Here is a 13,836-nt window from a genome sequence, read left to right as displayed (position 1 = left end):
TCTATAATGATAATCTCTGCTCTTACAGCGTGGCTATGTGTTGCTGAATTGTACCGTGATGGCAGATGTCAGACCTCAGATTTTGCTCTTACTTCTAATTATTGTGACTATAGACAAAATTATAATGGGAATACAGTTGTTAGTACTTGTAACCTATAGACATTTTGTGCCTCGTGACCATCTAATAATTTAGCTGCTCAGTAAGAGTCGTTTTGAATAAAATAGGGTTGCGCCACACATGCATATTTCAATCAGCTCAGCATTGTTCAAGCATAATAAAGTCAGTTTTGTTTTGTAAATTCAGCTGACGAGTTTAAGAAGTTTAATACGCCTCCTGGTTTTTATTTCCCTGTGAATATTGGGGGCAGAAGAACTGACAGTTAGCCTGGAGGAAAGTATAAAATGGGAGGATTTCTCATGAGTTAAGAAAACTGCTACAAACTTTGGTTACCTGCTGTATACCACGAAAACTGGACTTTGAATGGTAGTCTTGAAGCTTCAAGGATAATGACTCAATCTTAGAACTAATTTAACATTAATTCCTCATTAATTTCTAATAATCTTTGTCAAAGTGTAAAGGAGTTAGTGTAATTTATGCTATTAGGATTGATTGAATAATAAAGGCATGCTATGACCAGAGGCAGAATCAATATTACAGGCTTCATGAAAACTAGTTCTTTGCATTTATGGTACTGAGTAACACAGGGAGGATGTTCATCTCTTACGTATCTAACTTAGTCTGTTGCTCGGCTTATTCATGCTGGAAACAGTTGTTTGCATTTTCTTGTAACGTACTTTGAGCTTCTTCTGTTATCTTTCTTGAAGCTGGGAGTGTATCACACATTGGTGAAATATTTTCCTGTATTTGAATTGGCTAGACCTAAATAGGGTCTGCCTTTGGAGGCTTTGGAAAGCAGGTACCTCTCTCACTTACATTCTCATTAGATAGGTTAAATGTAGTTTCTTGATGTACATCACATGGAACTGAGGAGAGAAACTGTTAATAGAGCATTCATGCTTCACTCTTTGCAGACACTCAGCCCATCTCCTCAAGGGCTGGACAAGCTTGTGGAGCTGGTGTGCTGCTTTTGCTCATGTAGGTTGTTCTTCCCACGTGTGCTGAGAACAAAGATCAAGTTATTTTTCATTGTTCTTTTAAATACAGTAAAAAGAAATGGGTATCTTCTCACATAGCAAAGTAGCTGAGCAGTATTGTCACACGGGAGATGAGGTTTGTACTCAGATCCCAAGAGCACAGAGAATGATGCATTGTCCGTGAGACGCTTAGTGGGAATGGCTGTGGAGCACATTGCTGCACCTGCCCAGTTTGGTGCTTAGAGACAGAGGTTAAATGTTCTGGGTCAACTGTAGTGGTGGCATAACCTCATACAAAGTCAAACTGACCACTGAAGAGCCTTAGAAATCTCACGGTGATCATTTTTAATGTCATTAAAACTGTGGGTATTTATCCAGCTCTCCAGGCTAATTCCTCCGTGCTCATTTTGTTTCTTGATTTGTACCCTAAGCTGGATGTAGCATAACTGAGCAAATGATATTTCATACTTTGGGATTGTTTGATATCAAAGATGCTATTTCTGGATCTATAATTTCATCAGCTTAAAAGCAGATGGATTAACATTTGCTTCATTACAGAGTTTGTGTATGTTAATAGAAGTTTATAAACTTGACAGCGTTTCTTAAGTGTTCGTGTTTCTTTAGTTGTGGGTGTGGATTTAGTCTCCTAATTATAGTACTCTTCTAGGAGGGGTAGATGAAGTGAATCACTGTTTTAGGGTTTTATGTTTTTTGTCCCAACTTCTAAGGAGGAGTGCAATTCCTCTGTTTAATTCTGTATTGTAGTATTTTATGAAGTCACTCAACTGAAATTCTTGCTGAGGAAATCACAGGGGTTGGAAGGGGCCTCTGAAGGTCTAATCCAACCCTCTGCTAAAGCAGGTTTCCTGCAATAGGTTACACAGAAAAGCATCCAGAGAAGCTTTTACTGTCTCCAGAAAATTAGACTCTACAGCCTCTCTTCCGATACTTCGCTACCCTTATCATCCTCAGGCACCTCTCCCATTCCCCAAGACCTTTCAAATGTGATGGAAAGCTTCTTGGCAGCTCCCTCAGCACTCATGGATACATGCCATTATGACCCATGGATTTGTGTGTCTCAAGTTTCCCTAGATGATCTCTGATCAGATCCTCCTCAATGAAGGGGAAGTCTTCCTTTCTTCAGACTCTCTCTTATCTCCAGTGTCTGGGATTCCTCAAGGACGGTCCTAACAGCAAGGACTGAAGCAACGAAGGCATTTAGTAACTGTGCCTTCTCAGTGTCCTCTCTTACCAGGACACCCACCTCGTTCAGCATCAGAGCAACAATTTTCATAGTCTTCCTTTTGCTATTGACATACTTAAAGAGGCCTTTCTTGTTGTCCTTTACTTTCCTTGTCAGACTTATTTCCAAGTGGGCCTTATCCTTCCTCATTGCATCCCTGCATGCCTTGGCAGCATTCCTATATTCCTCCCAAGAGACCAGACCTGTTTTCCGCTATCCATACACTTTCTTCTTCCGTTTGAATTTTTCCATGACCCACTGTCTCATTCATGTGGGTCTCCTACCACCTTTACCTGATTTCTTACTCATAGAGATGCACCAATCTTGAGCTTGGAGGAAGTGATGCTTGGATATCAGCCAACTCTCTTGGGTCCCATTACCTTCCAGTGCTCTAACCCATGGGATGCCTCCAAGTATGACCTTGAAGAAGTCAGGCTTGGCTCTCCTGAAGTCTCGGGTAATGCTATGTATTGCCTTGTTACCTTCCATGCACTGCAGGAAACTCCAGGACCATGTGTACGTGGCAGTGTTGCTTTTCTGGTAGATATCAAGATGATTGAAGTCCCCCATGAGAACTGGAGCCTGCAATTGTGAGCCTGCTTTCTGCTGTCTGTAGTAGGCCTACCATTTGGTGACTGATTTGGTATTGCTAATTTGATGAGTGATAACAATGCATTTTCTAAATTGACACTGACATCTAAATTAAATCGACGTTGCCATTCGGAAATTTATTGATTAAAATGAGTATGCTGATAAGTTAAGCCATTGTCTACTCTGAAAATGGTTTTTAAAATGGTCTGCTGACCGTTTTTGGTGAGTTAGCCTTGTGGAAAAAGTGAATTGTGTTATTGAGACAGGTAACTTTTTCTGTGTTACAAACAGCATTGAATGAGTTGAACGAGAGAAAACTGCTCCTTTCCGCATCTACTGAAATATATAATCTCTCAGCTTGATTGTTATGAGAATATAGATATAGAGAGAGAGAATACAGGTATTTCACTAATATCTACTTTGTGTCCACTTACACCCGCAAGGTGTATCTGAATCAACAGATATGCCCATTAAGTCTGTCTAATAGGAAGTGATTTTTTTTTAAAGTAGAAATGTTTTAATGTTCTCTGGAAGCTGATATGATCAACGTTGTTATGTTCGTGTACCAACCTTAATTTAAATATCTGCATGATCTTAATTATACAAGTTTCTGTAATTCCTTCATGTTTTCAAACATGCAGCTGTTTTAGTCCAGCTACATTGAAATTATTTTCTAGTAATTCCTGACTTCTAATAAGGAAATAGAGAATGAAAATTCATTAATGGATATATCCATCGTACTCCGTACTCTATGGAATTCTGGCTGGATTCAGTTGGTTTTTTGGGGTTTTTTTTGCTGCTGTTGGTTTTGGGGTGTTTTTCTGATTTCTTTGGTTGTTTGTTTTGTTTTTCTTACCCTCTCTGACAAAAAATCCCAGGAGAACTAGAAGATTTGCAGAGTGAAAAGAGCGATCAAACACAGACATGGGTTTCCTAGGCAAGAAACAAGTATATCTACTTACCTTTCAAGCTAAAGAGAGTTGACTGGGAGGAAGTTGTGGTGAGGTTTATTTTGTTCAGAAGGCAGCCATTCCAGATCTCTTCCTGTATAGCTTCTTGGGAAGTGTCAGACAGAATTTGTTGGTCTGCACGTTCAGAGTCAAAACAGCAGGGAATTCATGGTGTATCTTGTGGGTAGTTGGTGGAACTTGTTGCTGTCAGACCTTCTGGGTGTTAGTAGGGTCAGGGAGTGACTGGACAGAGCCCACAGCAGAAAAGGCATGCAGAACCTGTATGTAAGCATGTAAGTGTTGGCTCAGCCACAAACTGTGTGAAGCTGGACAAAAATTTGGGAAAGAGTCCTTGTGACTTACTTGGCTCTTAAATTCTTTCCCATTCATCTCTCTTGCTCACTGCTGGACAAAAGGCTCAATAGATCTTCTCAGATAGATGTGGTACAGTCACATTTTGTTGCCGTTCTGGGATTAAAGTTAGAACTTTGATTTGTGGGTTTTGTGCTCTGGAGAGACTCTTTTTGAGATGGTAGAAGTTTGTGAGATAACTAATGAAAAACTGCTGCTTTTCTTCCCAACGGTAGGAGGAGGAAGGAACAGTGGCACAAAGTCTGGCCTGAAAATGTGGCAAGAGGAGATAAGTGAAAAGCCAAATGAGGGTAAATAGTGGGTCTTGTAGGAGGCAGTTTTTACACCTTATTGGTAATACTTCTAAACAAACGTCTGTTCTTCTCTTTTTGGCTTTTAAGGTAAGCATAGGTCTTGGATTTCTGAACAGATCACATGAATACAGTCTTATTTTCATGTCTTTGAGTTGTGACTAAGATTATAAAGTTAAGTGTGCAGATTCTAGGAACTACCGAAGGAATCTGCAAAGTGTGCAAAGTGTGCTAGGGTGTAGCTATTAATCATTTAATCTCTTACTGTTTCTACAACAAGATAGCGCTGCAGTTTAATACACAGAACGTAATGAGTTGCGTGTCTATCTTTTCCTTTTCTTCATCTAACGTGGGAGTTTAAGCCTGCTTTAGCGCATGCCAGGTAAAGCCAGCACAGCTGCAGAACATTTGCTTTGTCTTGTCCTTGGGTGCCCATCAGGTGCCGTGGTGGCTGTTCTGCTCAGGGTGGAGGTAACAGAGCACTGCTGCTCCCCTCTTACAGCTGGAAAACCAGGATAGAGAGACTTGCCCAAGGCAACACTGTGCATCTGGGGTACTGCCATGAGCAACCCTGAAGATCTCCTAAACCCTGTGGAGTTGTCACCTTGTTTAATAAGTTTTTCTTTCACACTGCCTATTTAAAAGGATTTCGTACCACTTTATAATCTGATCCTGGCTAATACTTGTGTCTTCAAGTCATCACACATCTTTGAGGAAACCACTGCCCTTGGGATTGTTTCACAGCCTGGATTTTGGTGCACTGTGTGTTTATATTTTAGCTTGAGTCTGAGTCAAACTAAGGAATTGCTGATGAAACTGATGAATTAACTCATGAGTGCAGGTCAGTGTGCTCATTCTGTTTTTTCCCTGAGCATTCAGTTAATAATGACAACAGCTTTCTGCTTCCGTGGGACGTGCACCCAGTAGACTTGTTTGTAGCTGAGCCTCCTCTATTTACTGAAGTCCTTTTGCAAAATCCCGTTTAGTCTGATGTGGAAGGATCCCCATTCTCCCAGCTGAAATTTGAATGAGCCCTCTGATTTTTGTTTCTAATGGCAGCTCTTTAAGGAATTCAAATTGACACAGAAGCCAGTCATTCTTGTTTATTTTTACAAGTCTTCTAAGAGGTGGAGAATTCCAGCCATACAAATTCTGCTCATCAGCCATGCTGCTTTTACTTCCCAAAGCAAGCAGCAATTCCTGCTTTGGTCTTTAGTGTTTTTGCCATACTCTGTAATCTTAATTTGGGGGAGGGGGGGATTGTTCCTATCTGTTGTTTGTTTTTTCTTTCTTTCTTAGTTTCTTTGTAGTTTTCTTGTTGGCTGTTAGCAGGTGCATGTGCTCCTCGTTCACGACAAAGAAAATAGCGCAGAATGAAAAGAATCAAGGGTGAGGCTTTTATTAAAAAAAAAAAAAAAGCTGAGGAGGAAGTTCGCTGCTGAAAGGGTTATTGTAATCAAGTTTATCACGGGAGCTTGCTGTTGTGTAACAGAAACTCTGTGCTTGTCCATACCTGCCTTCAAGCGTTACTTAATGAAGAAAGAAAACAAACCTACCAAAATATTTATGAAATTCAATAAAATCTGTTCCCAAACTCCTATAGCTCCATGTGTTGAGACACTTCAGTTCCTTGCTGGGTTGCTCTCTCCATTTATGGAAAGGCGTTGTTTTTTAGGAAAGTGTTTCGTTGCTCAGGGTTAACTCGAACATGAGCAGAGCAACATTCATGCACAACCCTGTTGGTTTAATAATATTGAAACTAATTTATTCAAAAACCACTTTAGCCAGGAACTGCCTAATGAACAAGACGTCTTCCTCTGAAAGGAGGATTTTCAGAAGCCTGCAGTACAGCCAAGCAGCTGTTTTTTGGTGGTGTTTTTTTTTCCAGTAAAGGTTCACTGTTGGGGGTTGGACCAGGTGATCTCCAGCCACTATGATTGTGTGGTTTCGTGATCTGTGCCGAATGCTCAGTTAGCTCTTTCTCTTGCATGTAGGTTGTTGGCTCATCATCCACGCACCATTCCTTGATTAAAAACTGCCTGCGTCAATTCCATGCAGTCAAATATCCTAGCACACCTAGAATTAATTCTCTCAGTGTGTAAACGTTGTTTATTGAGCCCTCTTCTAAAAGGAATCTTTTCTGTACGACAATCCTCAGCACCAACTTCAAGTGTACGCTGGTCTGTTTCTTCTTGCAGAACTCTTGCATGCAGTGTATTTCTCAGCAGTTGTATGAATGGAGCTGTAGCAGTTTCACCCATCTTTGTTCTTCCTGTCATTTGGTTCCCTTTTAGTAATTCCAGGCACACCCTTTGCTGTTACATCAGCATCTGTATATGATTCATGAATATCAGTGTTTGAAGAACTGCATCTGCTCCTTTCATCCATACAAAACTGGTGCAACCGAGTCATGCTCAGCGCCCATTGAACCTGGTCCCCTGCTTCTGATGGTGACCTAGGGAGGGATGGAAGAGCAGGGAGCAGTGGTTCTCCCCAGAATCCTTTCACGTGCACCAGCAATTTGAGACTGGGGCATTTTTGTACAGCAGTGATAATGGTGCCCATCCTCTGCACGGCCTTTATCTCTGGTATATGTCCTGTACTCCAGCAAAGAAATTGTTCATGAAAAATTCAGCTTCACTCTGCAAAGAGTCTAACTGCAGCACAGCTGGCTGCCTTAGTTTGGCCATCTCACTTAGGTGGGGAAAAAAATGTTACCTATTTCTGAAGGTTTTATTAGTGGTAAAACACAGCACTGGAGTGCACTTAATTAGTGTGTGATAGTTATTGCGGTAATTTCATGCTGCTGCAGGTGGGGTGATAATGAGGCAGATGGATGTTATGCAAAGGGGGGAAAGACATTAAAAATATCCATCCGTAAGATTTGTTGGTGCACATTTGGATGAGGTAGCGTGATTGGTAGAAGTGCATGAGAGTAGTGGATTGGTGAGGGCAGTACCCTAAACATGGAGGAATAAGCTTCAGTCATCTTAGGAGTTTGGACTTTCCAGTCACATTAGGAATCACATAACAATTGGGTCACAAGGTCATTTAATTCAGCATTAAATACCAGTTTGGGTGTACACTGCACAGCTAATTTGCTTGTTGCCTTTACTGGCAGTTCTGTGTGCAGCCTGGTGGGCTGCATCCCGCCCAGGGTGGGCAGGACAGCTTTCTGCTGCAAAGAACAGATGCAGCTCAGCTGAAGCAGCTGAGTAGCGGAAACAAAGCAGAGTGTGCCAGGCTGTGTGACTGCTGTGATAGCTCATTTTACCTGAGCTAGTTCTAAAGATAGCTTGGGTTCCTGGCAATGTGTGTCTCAATGCAGGCTTCATTCAGAGGTGTCTACATGCATTAGGGTACCTACTCGGAGTACCCATTTGTGGTACTCTAATGGCCTCATTAACTTCAGACTAAATATCTTCTGATTTATGGACATGCCTTGCTTTAATGAACCAGCTTCTGGGTTCTGTTACAAACACTCTTCTCTAAGCTTCGTAACTTGATGTTTTCCAAGTCTTCAGGTTAAACTCCTTTCTTAGTTCATTTCTTGAGAAATTTGGCACAGTTTTTCAAATTCAGTCTAGGCTGACTTGATCATCTTGGAAGCGATGAGGTTTGCTGGTAATAAAGCAGATTGAAATGGATAATTTGAAGCATATCTAGACTCTACATTTCAAAGATCCCCAATGACCTATAAAAAGCCAATAATGAAAAAGGGAAGTAGATTCCAGAATTTAATGGCTGTTAAAGGGATTTCATAGAAGGATGTCTGCTAGTGAATGCAAGCAGCACAGGTGAAGGTAGAGCCTTAGAAAACACACAGCTATGGGAAGAAAAGAATCTTTGGGTGGAAATTTGTGGGTTAAGGGATGATAAAGGGAGCTGTACTAGGGAAAAGTACTAGAAAGGAGTACGATAGGGAAACAGAAAAGATAAAAGGGAAGATTTAAAGCAACTCTCCATTTCTTTTCAGAAAGATAGAGCAATCACAGTAATATTAACAGAACCGTATGTAAGTAATTACTTTTGGTTTCTTGTCCTGATACAAGAGGAGAAAACTGTCTATACAGTCATCCAAGAAGAGAGTCAGTTAGACCACAATTGAAACAAGGAGCTGTGGAGCCTGCAAGTGAATCTAGAAAGTCAGGCAATTGTATACTGTTTTCTACTTGTTGATCAGCAACATTCTGATACTGTCCAAACAAGTAGGAGAGGCTGCAATCTTGGCTCACCCAAAACAATTACCTGCTACTGTGATCTGATTATCATGTTAATAGTTTGGCTCACCTGCTTCTGAAAACCAGGTGGTTCTTGTCTAACACAGGTGAAAAACTCCATGTAGTTCTGAACGATAAAAGCAACTAATTTAAATAGTGTAATGAGTTTGCATCATAATGAAAATCTTATACTAGGCACTTCTTTACCTGCTGGACACTATGTATTTTTTCTTCCTATACAAAGCTGAAGCAGTATAAATCTTTCACACTGCTTTCTGTAGAAGACCTGAAGTTACCTTATTTGTCCTGTGTGAGAAAGAGATACAAAGATTTTAAAGGCAAAGCTGTTAAGAAAAGTTCTCAGTAACCTCTGTACCCATTCTGGACGAGTTATGGGCTCTGTCAGCATTGTTGATCAGTCTTGAAGAAATTCCTGCTTGCGAAACACCTGAAAGGGCTATCAGATGGCATGACTTTAAAAGGGTTTTCTGTCAGTCTTCCTGAAATTATTAAGTGCCCCGAAGGGTTTGTAACTGAGTTTTATATGTGGAGTGTTTCCCAGGTTCTCGAAACAAAGTGAGAGCTTAGTAACTCCATGTGCTGACGGACAGGGGAGTTGTCCTTATAGTTAACACAGAAACGCAAATACAAAGAAGTAATGCAAAAATCTTTCACTTTGTGACTGGGTAAGTGAAAGTTGTACTTGGAGAATGTGTGGTGTGTGATCTAATCCCCTCTTGTCCAAGGACTCCTGCCTTGGGGTTTAATCGTGAGATGCTGGCAGCTTTGCTTTCACTGGAAGGAAGCCCCAGCTCTGAAATCTGCTTTCCTAGTTGATTCGTTATTGCTTTTTTGTTGCTACTTGTTTTATCACCTTGTTTGTTTTGCCGGAAAAGATGCATAGCTAAGTAGAAAGTGATAAAATTTATCATTTATCCAATATTGATCAATTCAGAGGTATTCAGGAGCCACCTGGATGTGGGCCTGGACAACTTGCTCTAGGTTGGACCCAGTTGGCCCAAGATTGAACCAGGTGACTTCCATGGCTCCCTTTGAACCTCTGCCATGGTGTGGGTCTCTGACTTTCAAGGCTGCTGCTTTGCTGTATTTTGCTTTGTCTTAATACTGTTCTGGCATTTGCTGTGCTTGTTGTTGTGTGGAATTTGGGTGTTCTGTTTGTTTTAACCCTCCCAGTTAGTACAAGATTTTGCAGCATAGGAGATTTTCTGTATGAAATCAGACCTCCTTCAGAATTAGGCAGGTGTATATGGTGACACATAAGAATTTATAGGGGTAGTAACGCTTTCTGGTTCTTCAGTCCTCAACCTTCAAGCCTTCCAGCTCTTTGCTGTGATGTGTCTTGCTGAGATGTGATCTGTTAGGTTCAGCTTACACCTACAGCTCAAAGTTGAGGCAATGGCCACGTGCTCCTGAAAGAACTGGGTTCCATTCACCTTATGTTGTTGTAACTCATCTCTGCATTGTAGAGGCACAAGTTGTGCTGTCAATGATGTGGAGCTTGGGAGCTAAGCCTTGGGAAGCAGTAATTGATTCGGTTGGTCTCTGTGGTGAATTAGTGTGTCCTTCTAGAGCCACATGTCGCAGTTGTGTTCACATCTCCGTATGAACACAAACTGACTAAGAACTGTGTCTGTCTGTTAACACCCTTTTCAAATGAACCAAATGATAGCTCTTGGTGTTCCTAGAACCTGGAATTGGAGAGCTGCCTCCTTAGCCTGATGTGGTGAGAAAAGCTCATATATAGAGTGATAGAACCCTCTAATCAAGAGCTATGTTCCTTAAAGTAGCTCTTGGTTAGATTAGATTTCAGATAACTTCACTGGTGATAGTTTAGTGTTTGGGAATGGGAATGCTTCAAATGACTGAATTCTTGGTGTCTTTATTGTCATCTGTGCTGTGCTATTAAGAAGCTACTAATTCAGCTGCTGTTCATCTAACACATTTCCTTTGCATCTAATCAGGAATATTACTTATGTGATGCTTTTATTTGAATCAGCCGGGACTTATATTTTTCTCCAAAAAACACTGGGGGAAAGTGAAATCTGATTCGGGTTTTGTTTTGGTGTTCAATTTACAGCTGCTGTTTCTAGAGGAATGGGAAGCAGGGTGAGCCTGAGCTTTTGCAGAGGTCTGGCAATGCGTGTTTTTCTTGTTTCTCAAGATAGTCGCTGGAGAAGCCTAAGCCACTTTTTAACACCGTTTAGAAGATCTAATGAACAACTTCCTAACTGTTACAAGAGGTTGGCATGTGTAATAGTGACAGCAGAGTTATTCATTTATTAATGCAGTTAAGCATTCAGTCTTAACTGCAGTCTGGGGGGAGAGCACTTAAAAAAGAAAAAAAGTATGGTAACACTCCAAAACTATAAAATGTGAACATTGGCTGCATAGCTTGTATTAACAGAAATGGAACCAAATGATTGGATAAGAAGGCATTATTTCAGTCTTACCGTTGTCATAAACGTGGTAGCTCTGTTCTCAGTCCGGCCTATAAAAACCAGAACCCTGAATTCATTCTTGATCAAGGAAGTCCTGAATATGTGCACAAAGTTTAAACCTCTGCTAAATTCCCATTAAAGGAAAGTATTCAGGTTGCTCTGAAAGTAATGCCTCCTGTTTATTTCTCTGAAAGTTACAACGGAGCATAGTAACACTGATGAGTAAATGCTCAGCTACAAAACATTTTTTCATCAGTCACTCCCATTAGCTATTAAATTCCATTTTATCATAAGAAATAACATTTTTTTTCTGCAGTGCAGGTAGTGAACCACTGGAGCAGGTTGGCCATGTAGTCATATGTAGTTGTCATCTTTGGAGATGCTCAGAATCCAACTGGACACGGTCCTGGCCGACCTGCTGTAGCTGATCTGAGTGGGGCGCTGGGGTCAGATGGTCTCCCTCCCAGCCTCACCCATTCTGTGATTGTGTTATTTCTTACCTCTTGAGATATTTCACCTTCCATTTAATTATTATTTTTAAGTGCTGTTTCAGTCTTGGAGCATCTGGAAATGTACTGATCCCTTCACTAAGAAGGCAGTGGCTTGGCAGCAGGTCTGAACAGCAATGTTTTATGGGCATTATATGCATTTTATGGGCTTTAAAAGTAGCTGCTTTTTCCCTTTGCAGTACTGCAGTCTGGCTCCATTCTCACATGTGTGCTCAGTCATGAAGAGTGCTGAAGAAATGCAGTGTTTCTGTATTAAATAAGAACATCCATTATTAAAATTAATAACAAATGCACCAACAGGGAAACTATATAACATGCTCTTAACTCTGTCTTTCAGTCATGGCCTGTATATGAAGAAGTCTACACCAAAATGGTTGAACTTGCAGCATTTTTAGACCTACCTCGTTTTCCAGATATAACAGACAACTGCTTTCTGCATCCAGATGTGTTGTGCATGAAATACTTGATGGAAGCTAATTTACCTGGTAAATATGTTCCCAAACCTGAACCAATAATGTTTTTCTTCAGTTTATTAAGCCTCAGCAAAAAGACTTAAATTACTACTCTTAAAAGTACCTCCTCTTTTCCTTTTATTTTATGCATGCTTAAGCTTGAACTGAAAGGTAATTTCTATAGGAAGTGCCTCCAAGTAGGTATTGAAGGCCCAGATATGCAGGGCTCTCTGGTGCTGACTCTCTGAGGCTGTGGAGTGGATGCTTTGTTTCACATCTTTCAGTAGCAGTGTGAACTAAGAGCTCTTAGTGGAAGTCACCTGGTTTAGTAACTTTAGATTAGTAGCTCATGAAGTTCAGCTCTGAATGGAACCATAATATGCAATACTGAACATGTGTTCCATTATACTGTGTATCAGCAATAATTCTAGTATTAACGAGTGATGCTGTGTGAGAAGACAGCCCATCTTGCTTGATATGTTGGGCTGGTTTAGGTTTGAAAGAACATACTGCATCAATATGAAATATTTTTCCTTATTCTAAAATGAAGTCTTGAATATTGACCTACCAAAGGAAGACCGATGACTGCTAGTCTGTGAGCAGTGTCTGCTGAACTGCCCTGCTGCTGTCACATGCTGCTGTCTCTGGAGATGACTTTTGCAGATAAATAGCCTGTAAATTGAGATTATTTTTTTTTTCCTAAACAACATTCTAGCAACTAATAGTTTGGAGGTTTCATTTTCTTGTTTAGTAATTAGTTACGCTGTATGAAACAACTTGGCTTTTCCATCTGCTGACAGCTAGTGAAGAGAAGACAACCACCCCACCAGATGTAGGACTAAAACGCTGGAGTAGGAGCACTGTTTTTGTTGCTTTACACTGGTGCTGCAGTAGAGCCAATAGAAGATCACTTATTTTTCACATTCCAAAGTGCCGATGGAATCAAAGAGAGGCTAAAAATTTGGCATTTCCAGGTTAATTACAGAGAAATAACGTTCTGTGTCCCCTTTGGAAGTTGGTAGAAGAGAAGAATCTATTGCCCTTTACTCTTTCTTTGGTACTGAGCTTTTTGTCACACAAATATCTTTTTGTTCTGGTTGTTACTCTGTGTGCGAATAGTTTGTATTTTTCTTGGATAAATGGCAAGAAAGATTGTTGTTGTTTCAGCTCCTAAGGTGAATTGGCGTTGCTTCTTAGGACAGTGAATAAGAATGAAAATGTGGGCTAAATGATCGAGAGGACAAGAAAGTGTATCGGCAGCTGTTGCAAGAAGATTTGTCTTGGAAGTGCTTTTATACTTTTCAGATTTTATTTAACTTAAACTGTTATGTACGAGAGGATTAAATACTGGTTTGTAGTGAGCTCTTTGTAAGCAGCAGGAGAATACAAACTAGAGATGGATTAAGATTGTACTTAGTCATACGTTGCTAACCTTTGTGGAATCCAATGGTGACGTAATCGCCACCTGTATTTCTTGCTGAACAGGAACAGTGAGAAATTTGGGGGATTTGTATCTGTGAAAAATAAGCGTGGAGTAATACGAGGCTGTATGAGTAGCGTGCTGCTGCTTTCGGAGCTGCAGCTGTATAGGTTTGGTACAAACCATGGCAGCAGGTGCAATTAGCCCTTACAGGTCAGCTCCAGGTTGAACCTCA

At 40.7% G+C, this 13,836-nt stretch overlaps 1 protein-coding gene across 2 annotated transcripts in view; it reads left to right on the top strand.

Annotated features, from left to right (window-relative positions):
• Positions 1–13,836, top strand: part of TAF1B (TATA-box binding protein associated factor, RNA polymerase I subunit B) — a 45,867-nt gene that overhangs the window by 18,295 nt on the left and 13,736 nt on the right. For both annotated transcript variants that reach the window (XM_072331853.1, XM_072331854.1), the window contains exon 9: positions 12,067–12,214. In XM_072331853.1, the coding sequence (XP_072187954.1) occupies positions 12,067–12,214 (148 nt within the window). The remainder of the gene's footprint in view (positions 1–12,066; positions 12,215–13,836) is intronic.

This window comes from Excalfactoria chinensis, chromosome 3 (assembly GCF_039878825.1).
Source record: "Excalfactoria chinensis isolate bCotChi1 chromosome 3, bCotChi1.hap2, whole genome shotgun sequence".
In the NCBI taxonomy this organism is placed as follows: domain Eukaryota; kingdom Metazoa; phylum Chordata; class Aves; order Galliformes; family Phasianidae; genus Excalfactoria; species Excalfactoria chinensis.
The sequence above is the reverse complement of the archived record's forward strand: the minus strand, read 5'-3'. Positions and strand labels throughout refer to the sequence as shown.